The sequence below is a fragment of the Fusarium phalaenopsidis genome (genome assembly GCF_050370095.1).
Source record: "Fusarium phalaenopsidis strain FUZ10S chromosome Unknown contig_32286, whole genome shotgun sequence".
Classification (NCBI taxonomy): Eukaryota; Fungi; Ascomycota; class Sordariomycetes; order Hypocreales; family Nectriaceae; genus Fusarium; species Fusarium phalaenopsidis.
The window spans coordinates 3,906,292-3,927,605 of NW_028145413.1; the positions used below are offsets into that span (position 1 = coordinate 3,906,292).

A 21,314-nucleotide genomic window follows, 5' to 3' on the forward strand; every position below is an offset into this window, starting at 1 on the left:
CTAGCTACCTCCTTGGTAGGCATTAAAGTCTATAGCTATATATTAAGCTTTAAGACTATACTTTCTAGGTTAAGAGGAATAAGCCTAGCTCCTTTAAAAGCCGCCTTAATATTTCTTTCTATTATAATAGCCTAATATATAGCATAGAAGGCTAGAAAGAACTTAGTCTTTAAAACATAGGTTATAAAGTATTTAATTAAATACTCTATTTCTTAACTATAAGCCTACTTAAGTAGGTTAAAATACCTAATATTAAGAGGCTAAAGTAAATAAGATAAATAAGGTAGTATATAAAGTATAATAATTTTATTTTCCTTATAATATCTCTTAAAGTCAATAAAGTAATAACTTTTATAACTATCTAGGATTAAAAGATAATAAAAACTAATTAATTAATTACTTATATATTAGTTAAAGTATTTTAACTACTTAAGACTAATCTTATTATTAATCTAGCTATTTTAAGTTATTATAATAGCTTAATCACCCGGGAGGTTACTTTCTTAGTACTAGTTAGCGAGGTAATATTAGCCTATACTAATAATAAATAATAAGATTGCCTAGCCTTTTGCATTAATTACTTAAATTATTATAATCTATTCCTAGTTTCTAAGCTATACTAATTTTAGCTTTTTATACCTATCTATACCTATAATAATTATTCCACTTATAATTAGACCTATTATAAAGCTAATCTTATTAAAGTTATAGATATTAGCGAGGTTAATACTATATTTCGCGATTATGCTCTTTATAAGCTTAAATTAATCGCGAATAATAATTAGATCTTTGCATTTAGCTCTCTAGTAATTATATTTATAAAAAAAACACATCTTAACCTCTTTATATCGCCTAATAAAGTTATAAGCCTAGCGCTTACTAATAAGTAATGCGTCGCGGTCGGCGAGTAATTAGTTAGCTATTTCTTTAATAGCACGTAATTAGGGAGGGAATCCTCGCGAATCTAAGTTAAGAATAAACTAAACTATGATCTATTCCTCTAGATTAGATAGTCGGCGTGATTTTGGAATTTAATTGCATCGCGATTGGATTCCCTGTCTGCGACGACGCAGCCTTAGCTTAGAGACCTTATAGATCTTTGCAGCGCGTTGGATGCTTAGTTTTAGGTCATTTTAAAGGGCTTAAAGGGCAAGAAGGGTTTTAGCCTTAGTATTTAGGTCTAATATATTTAATAGTAGAAAAATTAATTAATTAATTAAAAAGTTAGATATAAGAGAGAAAAGTATATTATATACTTAGATGCATTGCATGCTTATTATATATATTAGCCCTTTAGTAATTATATTTATAAAAAAAATATATTTTTAGCTTTTCTTATTTCTTAATAAAGTTAAAAGCCTAGCGCTTATTAATAAGTAATATATTATAATTAGTAAGTAGTTAATTAGTTATTACTTTAATAATATATAGTCGCTGGGGAAAACCTTATATATCTAAGTTAAGAATAAATTAAACTATAATTTATTCCTCTAGATTAGATAATTAGCGTGAATTTAAGATAATATCGCGTCGGGATTAAATGCCTTGCTAGCGGCGACGTAGCTGCCGCTTATTAATCTTATATATTCTTATAGCGCTTTAAATGCTTAGTTTTAGGTTATTTTAAAGGGCTTAAAGGGCAAAAAGCATTTTAGCCTTAGTATTTAAGTCTAATATATTTAATAGTTAATAATTAATTAATTAAATAAAAAGTTAAGTATAAGAGGGAAAAGTATAGCGCTTGCTTATCTATGGCGCTTACTTATTATATATATTAATTATAAAGTATAATATTTAATTAAAAGATATTTATAACTTTAATAAAACTAGCTTTATAATAGGTATAATTTAAAGTAAAATAGTTATTATAGGCATAGATAGGCATAAAAAGCTAAAATTAATATAGCCTAGAAACTAAGAATAAATTATAATTATTTAAATAATTAATATAAAAGGCTAAGTAATCCTATTATTTATTATTAGCGCGGGCTAATATTACCTTACTAATTAATACTAAGAAAGTAACCTCCTAGGCGATTAAGCTATTATAATAACCTAAAATAGCTAGACTAATAATAAGACTAGTTTAAAGTAGCTAAAGTATTTTAACTAATATATAATTAATTAATTAATTAGTTTTTATTATCTCTTAATTCTTAATAGCTATAAAAATTATTATTTTATTAATTTTAAGAGATTTTATTAAAATAATAATATTATTATATTTTATATAATATATATAATAAGCGAGTGGGACAGACAAGCGAGCGGGACAGCTAGATTATATACTAAAACTAGGATTTTTAAATAATTCTAGAAAATTCATATTAAGCTAAAGAAAGCTAAAAATTAGAAGTTAGCTTAATTATATAATATATTATTAATCCTGATTTTTATAGATTATTAGAAAAATACCCTATAGGGTAGTTTAGAAAAAGTATATTCGCACTGTATAAATAGCTATTTCTCTATAAAGGAGATTTTTTTAAAAATCTATAAAAATTAGATATACTTTATTTATGAGTTAAATAGCTAGAAATACTCTTTATAAGTTTCTAGCTATTTTATTAAAGTTTTTATTAAAGTTTAAAAATCCTAGTTTTAGTACACAGTCTAGCTGTCCCGCTCACTTGTCTGTCCCACTCGCTTATTATATATATTATTATTTTATTTATCTTATTTATTTTAGCCCCTTAATATTAAATACTTTAATATACTTAAAAATACTTATAATTAAGAAATTAAATATCTAATTAAATACTTTATAATTTATATTTTAAAGACTAAGTTCTTTTCAACCTTTTATATTATATTTTAGGCTATTATAATATAAAAAAATATTAAATTAGCCTTTAAAAGGGCTAAGCTTATTCCTCTTAACGCAGAAAGTATAGTCTTAAAGCTTAATATATAGCTATAAACTCTAATATTAGCTAAAGAAGTAACTAAACTATTAACCCCTTAGGTTTTAAAAACCCTAAAAATTATACTTAAGGCTTAATCTTAGTTAAATTACCTTAAGAGATAAATTAAAATATATAAAAGTAGCTCCTTAGAGTTAATTCTAAAAGCTATATAATCTTTTTCTAAGGGAATAAAAATAATTATATATAAGGTTACTTTACTTAAGGCTTAGATTAAAGACCTTAAATAGGTAAATAAGATATAAAGCTAGCGCTAGAGGGCAAAAAGGACCTAACTATAGAAAAGAAAGGTAATAATAATAGAGAAAAGATAGTAAGTAATTAATTAAATAGATATTAATGCATAGGTAGTGGCTAAATCGTCGAGAAGTAATAGTTAAGGAAGGTCAGCGCGACTAGGTATTTGGCGTTATAGTATCTATAGTAAGCCTAGCTATAATGCAAGGACCTATTAGGTAGTAATTAAGATATCTAGGGAAGAGTATAATAAGTAGTTTTAATTAATTAAATAGTTTATAATATTTTTATTGCGGCTTCTCTCTTATAAGTATAAAAAAAGTAGTGCATATACTTATTTAGTGCATATACTTATTATATATATTATAGTTTATATATATTGTCACGGCTATGATATGCGCCAGGCGGGGAAGCCCGGCAGAATGACCTGACTAAGCAATGAGACCGAAGGGACTGAACTTCACTCCCGCTGGTCCTAGGACCAAGTATTAAAAACATCGGTCCTACCCTAGACCGAACCTCAGCAACGTCGGTCCCAAGAACAACTCAAAGTATATAGCACACGCTCATTAGCACTTTCTTATATACTAGCTACCTCAGCTATTAATACAACTTAGTTATATTTAATACCTTAAGCACATTACTAGACGTGACTTATACCCTATTTGCTCAGACTACGCCCAGCACTTCCTGCCAACATAAACCCAGCACGACCGGTTTATCCCTTGGGAAACACACGATCGTTATATATATAACATATATGTATAGCAAGTGGATTAGGCAAGCAAGTAGATTAATTTGCTTATAAAAGGGATTTATACCTAAGATTATATTAATTTAAAAATTTCTAAGAAAATTAAGCTAAGGCTAAAATAAATAAAATTAAAAGTTTAAGTATATTATATAATAAGTTATTAATTTTAAACTTTATATATTTTTAAAAAAAAATTATAATTAATATATATAATAAGCAAGTTAGCTATATAAGTAAGTTAGCTACTTATACTATGTATTAAAAAATCCTAAACCTTAAGTTTCTAAAAAAACGCTATAAAATAGCTAGTGTAACGGTCTAGCTGAGTATATTGACAACTAGCTGAACGACTCTAACAAGTATCCTAAAGCTAAGGAAGAAAGGAAAAGAAAGTGAAAAAGGAGAAGTAAAAAGAGCCCCTTTTAGCTGTTAAGCTTATGTGGGTCTTAGTCGAGAGTGCAAGCCGAGACCCCCACGGGCTTAGCCCGTTATAGCTAGAGACCTAAAAAGGCTATTTTAGCTATTTAACTTTTAAATATACTATTTATAATTTTTTTTTTTAAATTTTTAAGAAAATTCCCTTATAGAGAAATACTATTTATATAGTGCAAATAAGAATATTTTATATATCTTACTAAGTATTTATTCTAAAGTCTATATGAAGTTTTTTAGAAATTAAAATAAGCTTATTAAGCTATTTTTAAGATTAAAGCTATTTATAGCTTAATTTAAATTTTCTAGAATTATTTTTAATACTTATTAAATAAAATATAAATATTAAGAAATTTTAAAGTAATTAACTTACTTAACTAGCTAACTTGCTATATATATATATTAGCTAGTATTTAAAAAGTTTATTTATATTATATAAATAGTTATTATTTTATAAAGAAATTTTTCTAAAAGTCTAAAAAAATATAAATAACTTATTTAATAATTTAATATTTAATATAATATATATAATAAGTAAGTAAAATAAATAAGTAAGTAAAATAAAAATCCCTTAACCTATATTATCTCTATTTAATTAATTAATTCCTAGCTACCTAATATATTATAATTAAATAAAGAAGCTAATATCCTTCTTACTCTTTAAGCCCTTTAAAATAACCTAAAATTATCTCTTTAATACGCCGCAAAGATCTATAAAGTTAGTCCTATAATGCTATAGCGCTAGCAATAAGGTATTCTTTCTCTATATAATATTATACTAAAGTTATAGAAACTATTTAATCTAGAGGAATAGATTATTATTTAGTTTATTCTTAACCTAGATTTACAAGGATTTCCCTCGTGACTACGTAGTATTAAAGAAATAACTAATTAATTACTTACTAACTATAATGCGCTACCTATTAGTAAGCGCTAGGCTTCTAACTTTATTAAGTAATACTAAGAGCTTAAGACGCGTTTTTTTATAAATATAACTATTAAAGAGCTAAATATAAAGATCTAGCTATTATTTGCGATTAATTTAAGCTTATAGAGAATATAATCGCGAAATATAATATTACCCTAGGTAATATTTATAACTTTAATAAGACTAGCTTTATAATAGGCTTAATTTAAAGCAAAATAGTTATTATAGGCATAGAAAGGCATAGAAGATTGAAATTAGTATAGCCTAGAGACTAAGAATAGGTTATAGTTATTTAGGCGATTAATATAAAAGGCTAGGCTATTTAGCTATTTATTATAGTTATAGGCTAATATTACCTCGCTAATTAGTATTAAGAAAGTAACCTCCTAGGTAATTAAGCTATTATAATATCTTAAAATAGCTAGACTAATAATAAGATAGGTCTTAAGTAGCTAAAGTATTTTAATTAGTATATAACTAACTAATTAACTAGTCCTTATTATTTTTTAATCCTTAATAGGCATAAAAGCCACTACTTAGCTGATTTTAAGATATATTATAAGGAGAATAATATTATTACGCTTTATATACTACCTTATTTATCTTATTTACTTTAGCCTCTTAATATTAAGTGCTTTAAGCTACTTAAAAAGGCTTATAATTAAGAAATAAAGTATTTAATTAAATACTTTATAATTTATATTTTAAAGACTAAGTTCTTTTTAGTCTTTTATATTATATATTAAGCTATTATAATAAAAAGAAATATTAAGGGAGGTTTTAAAGAAGCTAGGCTTATTTCTCTTAACTTAGAAAGTATACTCTTAAAGCTTAATATATAATTATAGACTTTAATGCTAGTTAAGGAGGGGGCTAAATCCTTTACTTATTAGGTCTTAAGGACCTTAAAGACTATACTTAAGGCTAGATCTTAGTCTAAATATCTTAAAAAATAAATTAAAAGGTATTAAAGTAGCTCCTTAGAGTTAATCTTTAAAGCCCTAAGGTCTCTTAAGAAGAAAATAAAAGTAATTATATATTAGGTTACCTTATTAGTTATTAAAAATAAAAACCTTTAAGAGGTAAATAAAATACTTAGTTAGCGCTAAAAGGTAAAAAAAACCTAGCTATAAAAAAGAAGGGTTATAATAATAAAGGAAGAAAGATAAGTAATTAATTAAATAGATATTAATATATAAATAATAGCTAAATTATCGCGGAGTAGTAATTAAGAGAGGTTAATATAATTAAGGGTTTAATATTATAATATTTGCGGTAAGCTTAGCTATAATATAAGGACTTATTAGGTAGTAATTAAGATATCTAGGGAAGAGTATAGTAATAAGATTTAATTAATTAAATAATTTATTATATTTTTATAATAATTTTTATTTTAAAGGTTAAGAAAAGTATTTTACTTACTTATTTATTTTACTTACTTATTATATATATTAATTCTTTTTAAGCTAGTAATATATATATATAGCGAGTTAAATAATAAGTAAATTAAATACTTTTTTTAACCTTTAAGATAGAAATTATTATAAAAATATAATAAATTATTTAATTAATTAAAATTATTTATTATATTTTTCCCCTAGATATCTTAATTACTACTTAATATATTCTTATATTATAACTAGGCTTATTATAGATATTATAATATTAAACCCTTAGTCGCGCTAACCTCCCTTAATTATTATTTCTTAATAATTTTATTATTACTTATATATTTATATCTATCTAATTAATTACTTATCTTTCTTCCTTTATTATTATTACCTTTCTTTTTTATAATTAGGTCCTTTTTACTTTTTAGCGCTAGCTTAATATCTTATTTACTTATTTAAGTTCTTTAACCCTAGCCTTAAGTAAGGTAACCTTATATATAATTATCTTTATTCCCTTAGAAGAAGACTATATAGCTTTTAAAATTAACTCCAGGGAGCTACTTTTATATCTTATAACTTATCTCTCGAGGTAATCTAACTAAGATTAAGCCTTAAGTATAATCTTTAGGGTTTTTAAAACCTAAGGGGTTAATAATTTAATTACCTCCTTAGCTAGTATTAGAGTTTATAGCTATATATTAAGCTTTAAGATAATACTTTTTAGATTAAGAGAAATAAGCCTAGCTCCTCTAAAGGCTAACTTAATATTTTTTTTATTATAATAGCTTAAAATATAATATAAAAGGCTAAAAAAAACTTAGTTTTTAAAATATAAGTTATAAAGTATTTAATTAAATATTTTATTTCTTAGTTATAAGTATTTTTAAGTATATTAAAATACTTAATATTAAGGGATTAAAATATATAAAATAAATAAAATAATATATAAAGCTTAATAATTTTTTTCTTTTTATAATATTTTTTAAATTTAATTAAGTAATAACTTTTATAGCTATTAAGGATTAAAAAATAATAATAACTATTTAATTACTTAGCTATATACTAGTTAAAGTGCTTAAGCTACTTAAGACTGGTTTTATTATTAGTCTAGCTATTTTAGGTTATTATAATAGCCTAATCGCCCGGGAGGTTATTATCCTAGTACTAATTAGCAAGGTAATATTAGCTAGCACTAATAATAAATAGCGCGATTACTTAGCTATTTATATTAATTACCTAAATAATTATAATCTATTCCTAGTTTCTAGGCTATATTAATTTTAGCTTTCTATGCCTATTTATGCCTATAATAATTATTCTACTCTAAATTATACTTATTATAAAGCTAATTTTATTAATATTATAAAAATTATCTAATTAAATAATATATATAATAAGCATGCGTCGCATACAAGCATATATTATACTTTTCCCTCCTATACCTAACTTTTTATTTAATTAATTACTTCTTTAACCATTAAATATATTAGACCTAAATACTAAGGCTAAAACTCTTTTTGCTCTTTAAGTACTTTAAAATAACCTAAAACTAAGCATCTAATGCGCTATAAACCTCTATAAGATCTCTAAGCATAGGCTATATCGCCGGCAGAATAGCATTTAATCGCGACATAATTAGATCCCTTAATCGCGTTAACTATCTAATCTTAAGAAATAGATTATTATTTACTTTATTCTTAACCTAGACTTATAAGGATTTCCCCCCTAACTATATAATATAAAAGAAATAACTAATTAATTACTTACTAACCGCGATGTGCTATTAATTAATATATATTAGGCTTATAACTTTATTAAATAATACTTAGAGCTTAAGACGTATTTTTTTTTAGAAATATAACTACTAGAGAGCTAAGTATAAAGATCTAGCTATTATCTATAACTAGTTTATACTTATAGCAAATATAATCGCGAAGTATAGCATCTAATTAAATAATCTCTATAATATTAATAAGACTAGCTTTATGATAGGTATAATTTAGAGCGGAATAGTTATTATAGGCATAGAAAGGCATGGAAAGCTAAAATTAGTATAGCCTAGAAACCGAGAATGGATTATAGTTATCTAGGCGATTAATATAGATAGCTAAGCGATCCCGCTGTTTATTATTAATGCGGGCTAATATTACCTTACTAACTGGTACCGAGAAAGTAACTTCCCGGGCGATTGGGCTATTGCGATAACCTAAAATGGCTAGACTAATAACGAGACTAGTCTTAAGTGGCTTAAGTACTTTGATCGGTATATAGCTAAGCGATTAAATAATCGCTATTATCTTTTAATCCTTAATAGCTATAAAAGTTATTACTTTATTAAATTTAAGAGATATTATAAGGAAAATAAGATTATTAGGCTTTATATATTACCTTATTTATCTTATTTACTTTAGCTACTTAATGTTAGGTGCTTTAGCGTGCTTAAGAATGCTTATAGTTAAGAAATAAAGCTTTTAATTAGATGCTTTATAACCTATATTTTAAAGACTAAGTTCTTTCTAGCCTTCTACGCCGCATTTTAGGCCACTATAATAAAAAAAAATATCAAGTTAGCCTTTAAAAGAGCTAGGCTTATTCCTCTTAACCTAGAAAGTATAGTCTTAAAGCTTAATATATAGCTATAGACTTTAATGCCGCCTAAGGAGGTAATTAAACCATTGACCTCTTGGGTCTTAAAGACCTTAAAGACTATGCTTAAGGCTTAATCTTAGTTAGATTACCTCGAGAGGTAAGTAAAAAGGCATAAAAGTAGCTCCCTAGAGTTAATTCTAGAAGCTATATAGTCTTCTTCTAAGGGAATAAAGATAGTTATATATAAGGTTGCCTTACTTAAGGCTAGGGTTAAAGAACTTAAATAAGCAAATGAGATACTAAGCTAGCGCTGGAGGGCAAAAAGGACCTAACTATAGAAAAGAAGGGTAATAATAATAGAGGAAGGAAGGTAAGTAATTAATTAAATAGATATTAATGCATAGATAATAGCTAAATCGTCGAGGAGTAGTAGTTAAGGGAGGTTAACGCGACTAAGAGTTTAGTATTATAATATCTATAGTAAGCCTAGTTATAATATAAGAATATATTAGGTAGTAATTAAGATATCTAAGGAAGAGTATAGTAAGTAATTTTAATTAATAAAATAGTTTATAGTATTTTTATTATAATTTCTATCTTAAAGATATAAGAAAAATATAATATATACTTATATGCGATGCATATTTATTATATATATTATTATACTTTATAATTATATTTATTATAAGTATAAACTAATTATAAATAATAGCTAAATCTTTATACTTAGCTCTTTAGTAATTATACTTCTAAAAAAAATATATCTTAAGGTCTAGGTATTACCTAATGAAGTTTAAAGCCTAATGCGCGCTAACTAGTAGTACGTCGCGGTCGGCAAGTAATTAATCAGCTATTTCCTTTATACCACGAAGCCGGGGGGGAAATCCTCGCGAATCTAGGTCGAGAATAAAGTGAATAAGGATCTATTCCTCTAGATCAGATAGTCGGCGTGAATTAGGAATAGTATTAACTCGGGCTTGGATGCTATTATATCGGTCAAATAGTATTAAATGCTTAACTTAGTAGAGCTTTATGGCACCTTTAAGACTTAGTTTTAGTATATTTTAATAGGCTTAAAGTGCAAGAAGGATTCTAGCCTCTTTATTAGACTGTGATATACTGGGTGGTTAAGAATCAATTGATCAAATAGAGATAATGTAGGTTGAGGGATTTTTTGTCCGGTTCGCTTGCTGTCCGGCTCGCTATACATATACGTTAGCTATTTTATAGCTATTTTAATTAGGTTTAGAAATCTCTGCTTTTAGTGCACAGTATACATAATCCACTTGCTTATCTGATCCACTTACTATGCATGTATGTTATTCTCTAATACAAATATACTTTAATGCAATAAATGCCTTGCTCTGGACAGAGAGGCCACTCTAATTGTTTAATTATTTTTAAGCCTGCTGTTTTATTTATATTTTGAGGAGGCACTGATATAATTGTTTCTAAAAATACGATCTCTAAAAGAGCAGTTTAGCATGTGTTTAAATAAGAAAAGGGAAGGTAACTCTGTTGGCCGGGTAATAATACCTGTTTTACAAATGCACCTTAAAATACTATAATGTTTATTAATATATGCCGCCTTACGTAAAATTGGAAACCCATCCAGGCTCCTGAGTTGCCCAAATCATAGCATGCTAGACAGGTAATAACTATATAACCAAAGTTGCACCGGCTGCAAAGCTCGTGTCGTAAGCATTGGTAGTGTAGTATTTTATGCAGCACGTCAGCACAGTTTAACCCGCAGACGTTTCTCCTTTGTTTCGCACATTAAACATGGTTAACCTTCAGATCTGGCACTTAAGCTGGGGGCTGACTATATTGTGTCAGAGGCTTCGAAATTCGCCCCTCTCACTGAACTTGACGAACACGAACCAAATGATCAGGCTTACAATTGCTAATTGCTCGAATTTACCGATTATACAACATCAGAAACTTGCGCCTCTTGTATCAACTCCTCGATGGTCCGGAACTTGACGTCGCCAAAAAACTTGGCTCGTTGTTTCTCAGCAACGTCCATCGGAACCAACCCTGCCCCAGCGACTGCCCATTCATCAATGCTTGCAATGTACTGCTTGTCGGGATCCGACCCATCTTGAACCGCCTTCTCGATCTCCTCACGGGAAACAGGAATCCGCTGTTGTAGTTAGTGACCGAAAATGTTACGATGGAAATGCCATCCTCACCTCAATTTTCAGGTCGAGCAGCTTTTCAACCTTGGGAATCGCTTCAAGCCATGTGCCCGTCTCGCCGTAGACGTAAGTGTACCGATCCCACTTTGGATGCTTGACAAGTTGTACAACTGCTTTGCTAAGATCCCTCGCTGACGTCCACGTAACTCTATCATCGCCGGTCCCCGGAAGTCGACAAGTTGATTTTTCGAGATCAAGTGGCCAGGCTAAGTAGGGTCGAATGTAGGTTTTCTGGCCTGACGGAAGGTGGACAAAGTAATCCATCAGCCAGCCTTGGTTCACAGTGGTCCACTCGACTTCTGACTGCTGGGCAAGGATTTTCCGAAACGCGTGGCGGGAGTCGGCGTGTCTCCTAGGGAGGTCGGGGAAGCTTTCGACATTGCCAATAAAGTCACTGGGGATTAAGCGTTTGCATGTTGATGACTGGCGGCACGCATCCACAATGGCCTGGTGCAGAGAGACAAATGTAGGGGCGTCGTCTGCGGTAAGAGTCGAGATGATGGTGCTGATCTCGAACTTGTCAAACAGCTCGACCAGATTCTCCTTGGAATAGCCCGGAACCAGATGGTATTGAATACCGAGTTCGGAGAACCAAGGTCGCTCAGTACGGGAGATAATGTGGAAATCGTGCTGGCCATCACGAACGAATTCTTCAGCTAGGTAGCGAGAAATGTCGCCTGACCCGGCAACGGCAACTGGAGGAAATTTTCCCATCCTGGCGAGAGGGAGAGAGAAAGAGAGATGTCGGAGCAACTTGCAAGAGTCTTTAGCAGTAGATTTTGAGACATATTTATAACATACTACAGGCAAGAAAGACGCGTAGGATTTCTAATCTGGGATGCAGCCATGATCCACCTTGAACTAAGAGAATTGCCTTTTTTGGCCTCAAAGCGAGCTTGCATGACTTGGCTGGAGTGGTTACTAAGTCTCAATTTGTCATCAAGAAACCGGTGATCGTTTCCCCGCCCGTGATTCTCTTCTCTTCATCTCATGAGGTGTTTTAATGCAAAGTTCGAGTTGCTGCGCTAACAATTGCATATTTGTAGCCCATCAATAACCAACAGCCTAACATAACCATGATTGCATATGTGCCTTGATCTTACCTTAGGCACTTATTCGATAAGATCCGCACCCCGCACTCGTTTGATAACTCTAATACGGGTATCGACACTTCCCGAATCGCTCAAGCGTTGTTAGGATGCGATGGCCCGAAGAGACTTCAGCCGAGAAGTCGGTAACAGGCTGAACCAGCCAACCAACCCTTGCATTCTGTGGCACCACCCTGCTCCAGGAACCGACTTCCAGCCACTCAGATCAGGCCTGTCGATAACATGATCATGCAAGACCCTCGCTTCGAGCAGACAAAGTTGTTCTCGCCCCAAAACCCACAATCTGTCAACTGTCCGGAATCACAAACCGTCACCCCCGCTCCCTGTAAAAGAGGAGTCACCGCAACGACCACGAGACTAGAACCACGATAAAGTCCAATATGACCGACTCGAAGACATCACCCGAACCGAAACGAGAGATGAAGGTGCTCGCGCTGGGTCTTCCGCGCACTGGATCTGCCTCCATCGCTGAAGCCCTGGAAATGCTGGGCTACCAAAATGTCCACCATGGAATGAAGGCCATTGACAAACTTGACGACTGGAAGATCATCAACCGCGCTGCAGACGCAACATTCCCCGTTTTACCGACATACACCGGGAAGCCGTTTTCCCGCGAAGAGTGGGATGAGCTCTACGGCACCTGTGAGGCTGGTACCGACATGGCTGCTCTTTTTGCAACGCAACTTGTCAAGGCCTATCCCGAAGCAAAGGTTATCCTTGTCGTCCGGGACTTTGACAAGTGGTATGCAAGCTACAGCGGCATCTTCGACCAGGTTTGGAGCTTTCCCGCTGATCTGGCTGTCAACTACGCTGAGCCACTCATTGGATCCGAGACGGGCCAGGCTGCGAGGAAAGCAATTTTGGGTTTCTTCGAGGCCAAGAATGTGGACGAGGCACGCAAAAATGTGCGTATGGTATATGACCGACACTACCGAGAGTTGAAGGAGATGGTGCCACCGGAGAAGCTGCTGGTTTATCGTATGGGAGAAGGATGGGGTCCAATCTGTGAGTTCTTGGGCAAGCCCGTGCCTGATGCTGAGTTTCCTCGAGTGAATGAGGGAGCAGAATTCAGGGCTAGGCTATCGGCAAAGATCAAGTCGCATATTGTTGAAGGGTTGAAGGTGGCTATGCCGTGGTTTGTCGGTGCGGTTGCTGTGGGGGCTGGAGTAACTGTGGTGGCCAAGAGAGCCAGGCTGATCTAGCCTTTGTGGGAAGTTCATGGAGGAATAGACAACATTTGGGCCTTTGAGGGTGGAATATCAGACGTCACTGGGAGATGGAGCGCCATGGTTGCATCTGTAAACGATCTACTCAACGACCAACACGTTAATATCGTCACTAGCTTGTCTAAGACTTAGTAGTTTATTTTGGCAGCGATTATCAAAGTACGATCACGCCTTTTGGCTACTACCTGAAGCCTTTGTTCCCCAAACCACTGCCCTACACAGTTGACTTGGCGAGGATCGAGACCTGATCAAGTCTTTTTATACGATATCAGTTTTGGTATCCTTGATTCCTTCCTTTCTGTTTTCTTCTGTCGAATAGTCACTGTCTTCCTCATATGTCATGAATTCTTCATCATTGATGTGGTGATGGCGGAACCAGAAGATGACTGTTTGGACAAACAGGACAATGGCTGGAGCGGCCCAAGCCCACTGTAAGAAACTGTTAGCATGTCTATCATTTGGCCACGAAGGAATACTTACAATCAGATGAGGATCTACAATGGCTGGAATCAAGATCTGCGCGAGTGCCGCCGACAAGGCTTGCATGGCTAGAGAAATAGCGACAACGATAGACTTCATGCCAGGAGGTGCTCGAGAATAGGCAAGTTCGTATGCAGTGACAGTACAGAACAGCTCAGCGATGGCGCCGAGCATGACATTGGGCAATTGCCACCAAATGGAGACGGGGGAAACATCGTCACAGGTGGATGCATGGTAACCACAAGGCGACGTCTCGTAGACTCGGTATTGCACTATGGTGCCAATGACACCAGAGATGGTGGCCAAAGTGAATCCGAACGTCATTCGGCTAATGGGCCCGAACTTGATGCGGCGTCGGTGGAGGAAGGGATACAAGATGTATGTCATGATTGGCGCGACCACCATGAGCGTCAAAGGGTTGAAGTTGTGAAGAAGATCGTTGGGGGCACCTTTGCTCGTCATGGAAGCTCCTTGGTTGGATGCGACTGCGCCAACACCGCCATCATTAAGAAAGAAGATCGGCAGGTAGAGGAAAATCTGACAGGCCGAAAGAGTTCGACGGGCGTCGTCGACGGCTTTGTCGTTCCATGCTACCTTCGTGCCCTTTGTGGCGAGAGTCGAGGCTTTGGCTGAGTGGAAAAAGTCCTTGGCCCAAAGCTTTCCCTTGTTCTCCTTGGTAGCGATGGCGATGATCTTGAAGAAGTTGTTCAAGTCGGATCCTTGAGGTGGTGTCCTGCGCAATGTCTTGTATCGCCACAAAAGGAGGACAGGGAGGAGGATGTAAATAATGCCAGGCAGCAAAAAGGCGAGCCAGAAGCCGACGTACTTCTCGATGTAAGTGGTGGCAATCATGAAAAAGGCGCCAACGTTGATGCACATGTAAAAGATCAACATGATCCTCTGCACTGTTGTTTCAGGGTCCACGATGACGCGTTCACCCGACTTCAGCGTCTTGACATACTCCTTCTGGTGCGTGTACTGATCCACAATGAGGGGAACGACATTTGGCTTGAACAAACCAGCTCCGATGGCAAGCAGGAAGAAGCTGATCATGAAAGGAGCCAGACCGTTGCCAGCTTTGAGAACAGAGGGTGCTGCACCACCGACCAGGATGACGTGGGCGAAGCCGCCGATAATAACGCCGTACATGATGGCTCTGAAACGGCCTGTCTTTGTGTCTCCTAACCATGCGCCAAAGATTGGGATGATGTAGGCTAGGAAGTTGAAGAGGAGTACCATGGCTGAGGCGAACTGGAGGCCTCGGTCCCTGTAGATCTAGTCAGTCGAGTACACAATGCCATTTTGGGGTTGTCTTACAGGGCACCAGCGTGACCGTTCGGGTCATTCTTGGCCACAGCACCAGCGCCATTACCACCCTTTGGTAGCGGAAACTGCATAAAGTTGTTGAACACCGTCTTAACGCCGTAGAATGAGGCTCGTTCTGCCAACTCTACGATGCAGAGCAGGTAAGAAGACCAGGGAATACGGCCTGCCACCTTTCGCAGGCTGTGCTGTTCTTCAGGGCTAGGGGCCGGATATTCTGGGTCTGCATCCCCGGCGGGTAGACTCTTGGCTTCATAGTTGATTGATGGTGCCTTGGGGTGGCTTTCGGCCGAATCGTGTGTTCTGTCGGGCGAGAGCGACAGGTTGTCACCCTCCTGGGGCTGTGTGGGGAGCGCTATGAGATTGATTAGAAGTGTTCCGAGAACAATTTTAAACTGGTTGACACCAGCTTACCCATTTGTTCTTCGCTTGTTTTCAATATGCCACTGACCACCCACAATACCTCAATATCTCTGTCAAGACTTTTGTTTTCAAGGCGTTCCTCCCCATTTATTATCATTACAGTGGCAAGGGGCCCTCTCTTTCGGCCGATGTCGCCATACCCTCCGGATTTACACCATGGACCTGGAGCCAACAAAGGCAGGGTTTCGACAGAAAAGCTCCATCAAACAGAACCAACAGCATACGACCTCTGTAAATAATGGCAAGACGACCGAGCTGTCGCCGAAAAAAGTTCCTGCTACCATCGCGGCCGCCCCGATGTGTGTGGAGGCTGGGGTGGAGAGATGACAGGCACCCGCTACGTGTTTTGCCTATCTGGGAGATTCACTTACTGCTCACTGGCGAGCATTTTATGGCTCTCTTGCCGTATCAGGGACAGGTGCGACAAACATCACTTTCTGCGCGTATTGTGTCAACGCTATGATGCCGAATTCCGACCAACGGCCTCGGAACAGCAATGATCGACCTTGAGCATTGAACCTTAAGTTTTTACCCCATATTAATATCCGAGGAGGGTAAAAACAAGTCGGCCTCACAACCGCTCTCCACAGCTAGGATCGGGTAGGGGTATGCCACGCCCACATACATTGGACTAGTTTTCCAGGATAGTGTAGCGTTTGTGATTACGTATTAAACTAGTTATCCTTCTTTTACATACAAAAGGATTATGGGCGCAAAGGGTTTAATGTCATGAATCGATAACTGCCTATGCTATTGTGGTTGAGACTGATGCCAGATACCATTACAACTCAAATGTTGGGTGGGTAAGTGTCTGCTACTCTGAGTGACCAGTTGAGCTGCACATACGTATTTAGTTGCCTTGTATCTCATCGATAGAGCATGTCGCAGCTCGTCTCCTCCTCTACTAGACAATTGCGGCTGGGCTGGCACTTTCCTTGGTACTAAGGATTGTGCTAACCCGGAACCGCTTCTACTCGAGATGCTTACTACTTTGCAATTATATGGCATTAGATTTGCTGCTAATACTGTGCGGATGACTGTCTGCTGCTCGGTGTCTGTCGCCATGAAACTAGATACCTATGTAGGGCAGGCTTAGAATATTCGGCATCTCCTAGGTTATAGACCTGGTCTAAATCAGTGGCCGGCTGCGATAGGAAACCACGAAACAGCTTGTGCTCAACGAGGTCTGTGACAGTGTTGATGAACTTGATCGTTGAGGGACATGAAAGCTGCCCCACTAAAAAGTCAACCAAGGCCTCCTAAAGTCATTGTGCGTTTGATATTATGACCGGTGACTCCTCTTGGAGATGTCACTGATACCATTAAAAACTCCCAAAGCGACACCACTTGAGGCTTGAGGGGGCCTTGTGCATTGGTTTCGCAGTGAGGTATTATTAGGTTCCCACCAACCAAGTCTGTAGCGAGACAACTGTGGAGCCTATTGGTATCTTTTCGGCCATATTGATGTTACATTTCGGTTACGATTGGTCTAGTGCAAGTTTGGAGTTTTGCCATGTTTCCCTGCCCCAAGTGGTATCAGACCAGATATCCAAAAATTGCACCTGCGAGTGGGGTCTATACCCGAACTGCGACGCCCAGGACGAGTGCCGGAACCCGAACGGTGACCTGACAAAGAATCAGGTGTGGGCTAGGTCGGCCTCGGGCTCGGGCGGAGGTAAATGTGACACCAAGCAGAACCCGTTCGGCCTCAACATCCCCGGCACTCAATTCCGCAGGTTTTGCTGCAGTGTCCAGCCCAACTTACGCTTCGAAGACTGCAGATCGTACAAGGACGTTGGCCCGGCCTCTAACCCTCACCCCAATGGCTTCTGCCGTAGTGGCTGTCCATCCGACCGCGTTCGCGTGGCCCTTGACACTGAAGTCGACACCTGTGCCGTCGCCGGCGGCAAGGGAGGCATGGCAACCCGTTGCAAAACCAGCTATAGCGACGCATTCGAGGTCGAGAACCCCAAACTGGATGCCGCTAGGAGTGTCATAAAGGAGTGGATCGACAATCCCACTTGCCCCAAGCAATCTTCCACTATCTTTCGACGAGCAGATCAACTGGATGGTGTAGTGGGCAACGCTTCATTGGCCACAGAGCTTGCTTCGAGAGACGACAAGACACACGATATAACACCCCTTGTTATCCTCACTTCTCTTTTGTCCGGGGTAGGCAGCCCAACTATACTTGAGGAGATGGAGAGGATATGGGATGGATCCATGGAAGACAAATTCCCTACCTCACGACCCGCTCTATCAAGAAGTTCCTGGGTTTAACCCCCCAGTCGCAAAATGACGGGCCCGAGGAGACTGCTCGACGCATCATCTGCAGCCCTTACTCATACAACGCTCGGATTGCTGCCGCTGAAGGCAAGGACAGTGGCGGAAGCACGAAGTGGATCAACTGCACCTACGCTGTGTGCGACAAGGACGGCGTTTGCGGGGATGGAGACGACGAGATTGTGGCCAGAAGACGTCGTGCCCTGCTCCCTACCCGGTCCACGCACCTCTCTACAAAACATCATATGCTGCATGTTCGCCAGGCGAAACCTAAGGAGACTCATTTGGACTTGGACCCCGGGAATGGTCAGGACATTGTACGAATTGATTTTGATGTCCCACAGGTGAGTAGCCCCGTAGTCGCATCAGGCCAATAACTGACAATCCTTGGCCAGCACGATCCACCCCGGAAGTTGGAGGAGAAGAAACACCCGGCTGTCGAAAACACCGCCGAATATGGAAACCCTGACGATTGCTCCGACACAAGGCTGAAACCTGATGGTGGCACATTCGATGGCAGCAAAGACTACCACAGTACGTGGTTCCCATGCTGTTGATGCCCGCTCACTAACTTCTCGGATTAGCTGAGCATCCTGTTGATAAGAGTGTGCTGTTGCGCTTTTTCTCAGCCGCAACTACGGGAGAGTACGATGACAACCTTGCGCCTATGCGATGTAAGAAACCACTCGCTAACTGGGAGTTGATAGGCTGGAGAGTGGCCGTACCCCCAGATATGGTCCAATACCAATTGAATTCCTCGAAGACATGCAGTGGTTAGGTTTACGGGACGAGTTCTGGCCGGAGATCACGGGCAACCCGGACTTCGAGGATGGCAACATGTATAGCCGTGTCATGGAGTGTCTGGGCAGCCAGACTAACAACAGGAACTTTGCCGTTGCCATTGGTGATTTGAACTGGGCTAATGGCCGGGTACGTATATCATCGATGAGTTAGTGGGGGGCGAGTTGTTGGTGAATCATAAGTCATTGATGCTAATGTTTTCGTCTTTCACAGTTGATGATGCTTAATAACCCCATTACACCAAATAATCAAGACAACAAGATCTGAAATAATATCGATTACGTCATGGGGGTCATGCGAGCAATTGTCGCCACATTTGAGTACATGAATACCGACAGTAGTCCTGGCCCCAACGTCCACACCAAAATCTCAAATATCATAAACGACATCCTTGTGCAGTTCGTACACGCCGAGGTCATTTGGGAGAGTTCAAACCGTGACAACCCTGTTTGGATAGCTCAGTTCTTTAACGAATGGATCCGAGACTTTTACGGCGTAGTGACAGCAAATGCTCAAATGTTTCTTCGAACCATGATACCTTAGGTGAGACGCTACTGGGCACCAAGGACGGGCGGCCAGGCGAGACAAGTGATCGAAGATCTCCGTTCAATAGAAGACCAGATTGACGGGCTCCACATCTGGACTGAGTGGGATACTCCCGTTCTCGAGGATGAAGATTCTTCGGATGAGGATGGTGATCCTATGGACGAGGATGAGGATCTCTACGGACCGGACTGACGATCCTATGGACAAAGATACGGATATGCCAGGATGAGAGGGTGGTGTTTATGATCGTGTTGTATGTAGACTTGCTAGTTCGTAGCTATCATTGATCGCATTCTTCCGGCAGCAACTGCTTCTTCTCAAATTTGAACAGAGGCTCAGGGATTTCGTAGTGGTAGGGGTAAGGCTGGACGTCGGAGCATGTGGCCGTAGGCTCAGCAGCAGAGTCGCCATCCCAGAGGTAATGTTCGAGATCCTCCTCCGGGCCCTTGAACTTCAGGGACCAATATGGGTTATCCCCTGAAAGCATGAGCGAATGCCAAAGCTCTAGCAAATAACCTGTTGGCATTCTCGTCCAACCCCAGCGAGCATCATAGGCCTCCTCCCAGCGGTAGGCGACCGCCTTGACAACAAATATATCCTTGGCAATATCCTTGAGCACCGCCTCATCTGCAAGGAGAACAAAACCAAACTGGACGCCTGCCATTGCTTTTTCCGCTTCGGGCGGCTCCTCGAGGCGTACCTCTCGAAGCCGGCGAACATCCAGGCCATCAAGCAGCAACGGATCTTCACGAGGATCGAGACGGAACAGCTCCTTGAGTCTATTCAAGTCATCCATGTATTCCTCTTCGCCGCTGTAGAACCTTGACCCCCGTTGCTTTACGTCGTTTCTGTATTGGTTCCCATCTTCGTAGTACCCGAGCGCGAGGTAGGTTTGTCGCTTCAAAGCGTCAAGAAGAATATCCCAGTGCTTATCAGACTCGGGGCTGTAGTATGTGCGGTAGATGGCGAAGCCCCAGTTGCCGTAGTGCTTGAAGTTTTCTGGGAGCCTCCGATCAAGCATCGGCCTCTTAACCCCAGGCTTCTTACGGGGAGGCTGCCACACAAGATCAATCATCCTCGAAACCGTTGCCATCTTCGTGTTTGTGATAGCTGAAGCAAAAGGACTGTTGTGATTGAGCTATAGAAGCTCTGAAGGACTGGTACAGTGCGTGGTGTTGGTGGGTAGTGAGTGAAAAGGAGAAGGTAACCGACCATGTTGGTAGGGACACTCGCCTGTTATATCATTCCACGTTGAAGTGCTATCATGTTTATTAGGATATTCTATCTTACGTAATATTTATAACTAAATGTACCTCGCAACCATTTTGGAATCCATGAATGACTTGATTCACTTCGGTAGCTGTGGTCAGGCGCTTTGCATTGTGTAGTTTGAACAATACTATGTGTCAGCAGAATTAGGCCCTCCGATGGCTCCCCTCCATAATAATACATAATGTTAAACCTGGGATTTAATAGTTCTGAATGATGACACCACAACACGTCATTCACACTTATTCTACCCAGGGAAAGGGGTCTTGCTCTCCGTTCCTATCGTTTGCCAATGGATATTTCCCATACCTCGTCTCCTGGTCGCGGAAGTCTTGTTTCTAGGACTTATCACGTTACTAGGGGCCCCCACCAAACTGTTCAAAGTAGAGACATCGGTTTAT

General features: G+C 37.7%; 5 protein-coding genes across 5 annotated transcripts; 2 read left to right on the forward strand and 3 right to left on the reverse strand.

Moving 5' to 3' along the window:
- Nucleotides 1-11,179: 11,179 nt before the first annotated feature.
- On the reverse strand, nt 11,180-12,167 carry LRP88_03497 (uncharacterized protein; the record flags this gene model as incomplete). Its single annotated transcript, XM_083240116.1, has 2 exons — nt 11,180-11,398; nt 11,448-12,167. The coding sequence occupies 2 exons, from the start codon at nt 12,165-12,167 to the stop codon at nt 11,180-11,182; spliced, it is 939 nt and encodes a 312-aa protein (XP_083105246.1).
- Nucleotides 12,168-12,942: 775 nt separating this feature from the next.
- On the forward strand, nt 12,943-13,764 carry LRP88_03498 (P-loop containing nucleoside triphosphate hydrolase protein; the record flags this gene model as incomplete). Its single annotated transcript, XM_083240117.1, has 1 exon — nt 12,943-13,764. One exon carries the CDS (start codon nt 12,943-12,945, stop codon nt 13,762-13,764), a length of 822 nt encoding a protein of 273 aa, XP_083105247.1.
- Nucleotides 13,765-14,046: 282 nt separating this feature from the next.
- LRP88_03499 (POT family-domain-containing protein) lies at nt 14,047-16,009 on the reverse strand (the record flags this gene model as incomplete). Its single annotated transcript, XM_083240118.1, has 4 exons — nt 14,047-14,217; nt 14,269-15,535; nt 15,586-15,946; nt 16,006-16,009. The coding sequence occupies 4 exons, from the start codon at nt 16,007-16,009 to the stop codon at nt 14,047-14,049; spliced, it is 1,803 nt and encodes a 600-aa protein (XP_083105248.1).
- Nucleotides 16,010-17,478: 1,469 nt separating this feature from the next.
- On the forward strand, nt 17,479-19,836 carry LRP88_03500 (uncharacterized protein; the record flags this gene model as incomplete). Its single annotated transcript, XM_083240119.1, has 7 exons — nt 17,479-18,186; nt 18,303-18,641; nt 18,693-18,831; nt 18,882-18,971; nt 19,076-19,227; nt 19,498-19,593; nt 19,642-19,836. 7 exons carry the CDS (start codon nt 17,479-17,481, stop codon nt 19,834-19,836), a joined length of 1,719 nt encoding a protein of 572 aa, XP_083105249.1.
- Nucleotides 19,837-19,924: 88 nt separating this feature from the next.
- LRP88_03501 (uncharacterized protein) lies at nt 19,925-20,737 on the reverse strand (the record flags this gene model as incomplete). The annotated part of the gene is made up of 1 exon (XM_083240120.1): nt 19,925-20,737. One exon carries the CDS (start codon nt 20,735-20,737, stop codon nt 19,925-19,927), a length of 813 nt encoding a protein of 270 aa, XP_083105250.1.
- Between the last annotated feature and the right edge of the window lie 577 nt (nt 20,738-21,314).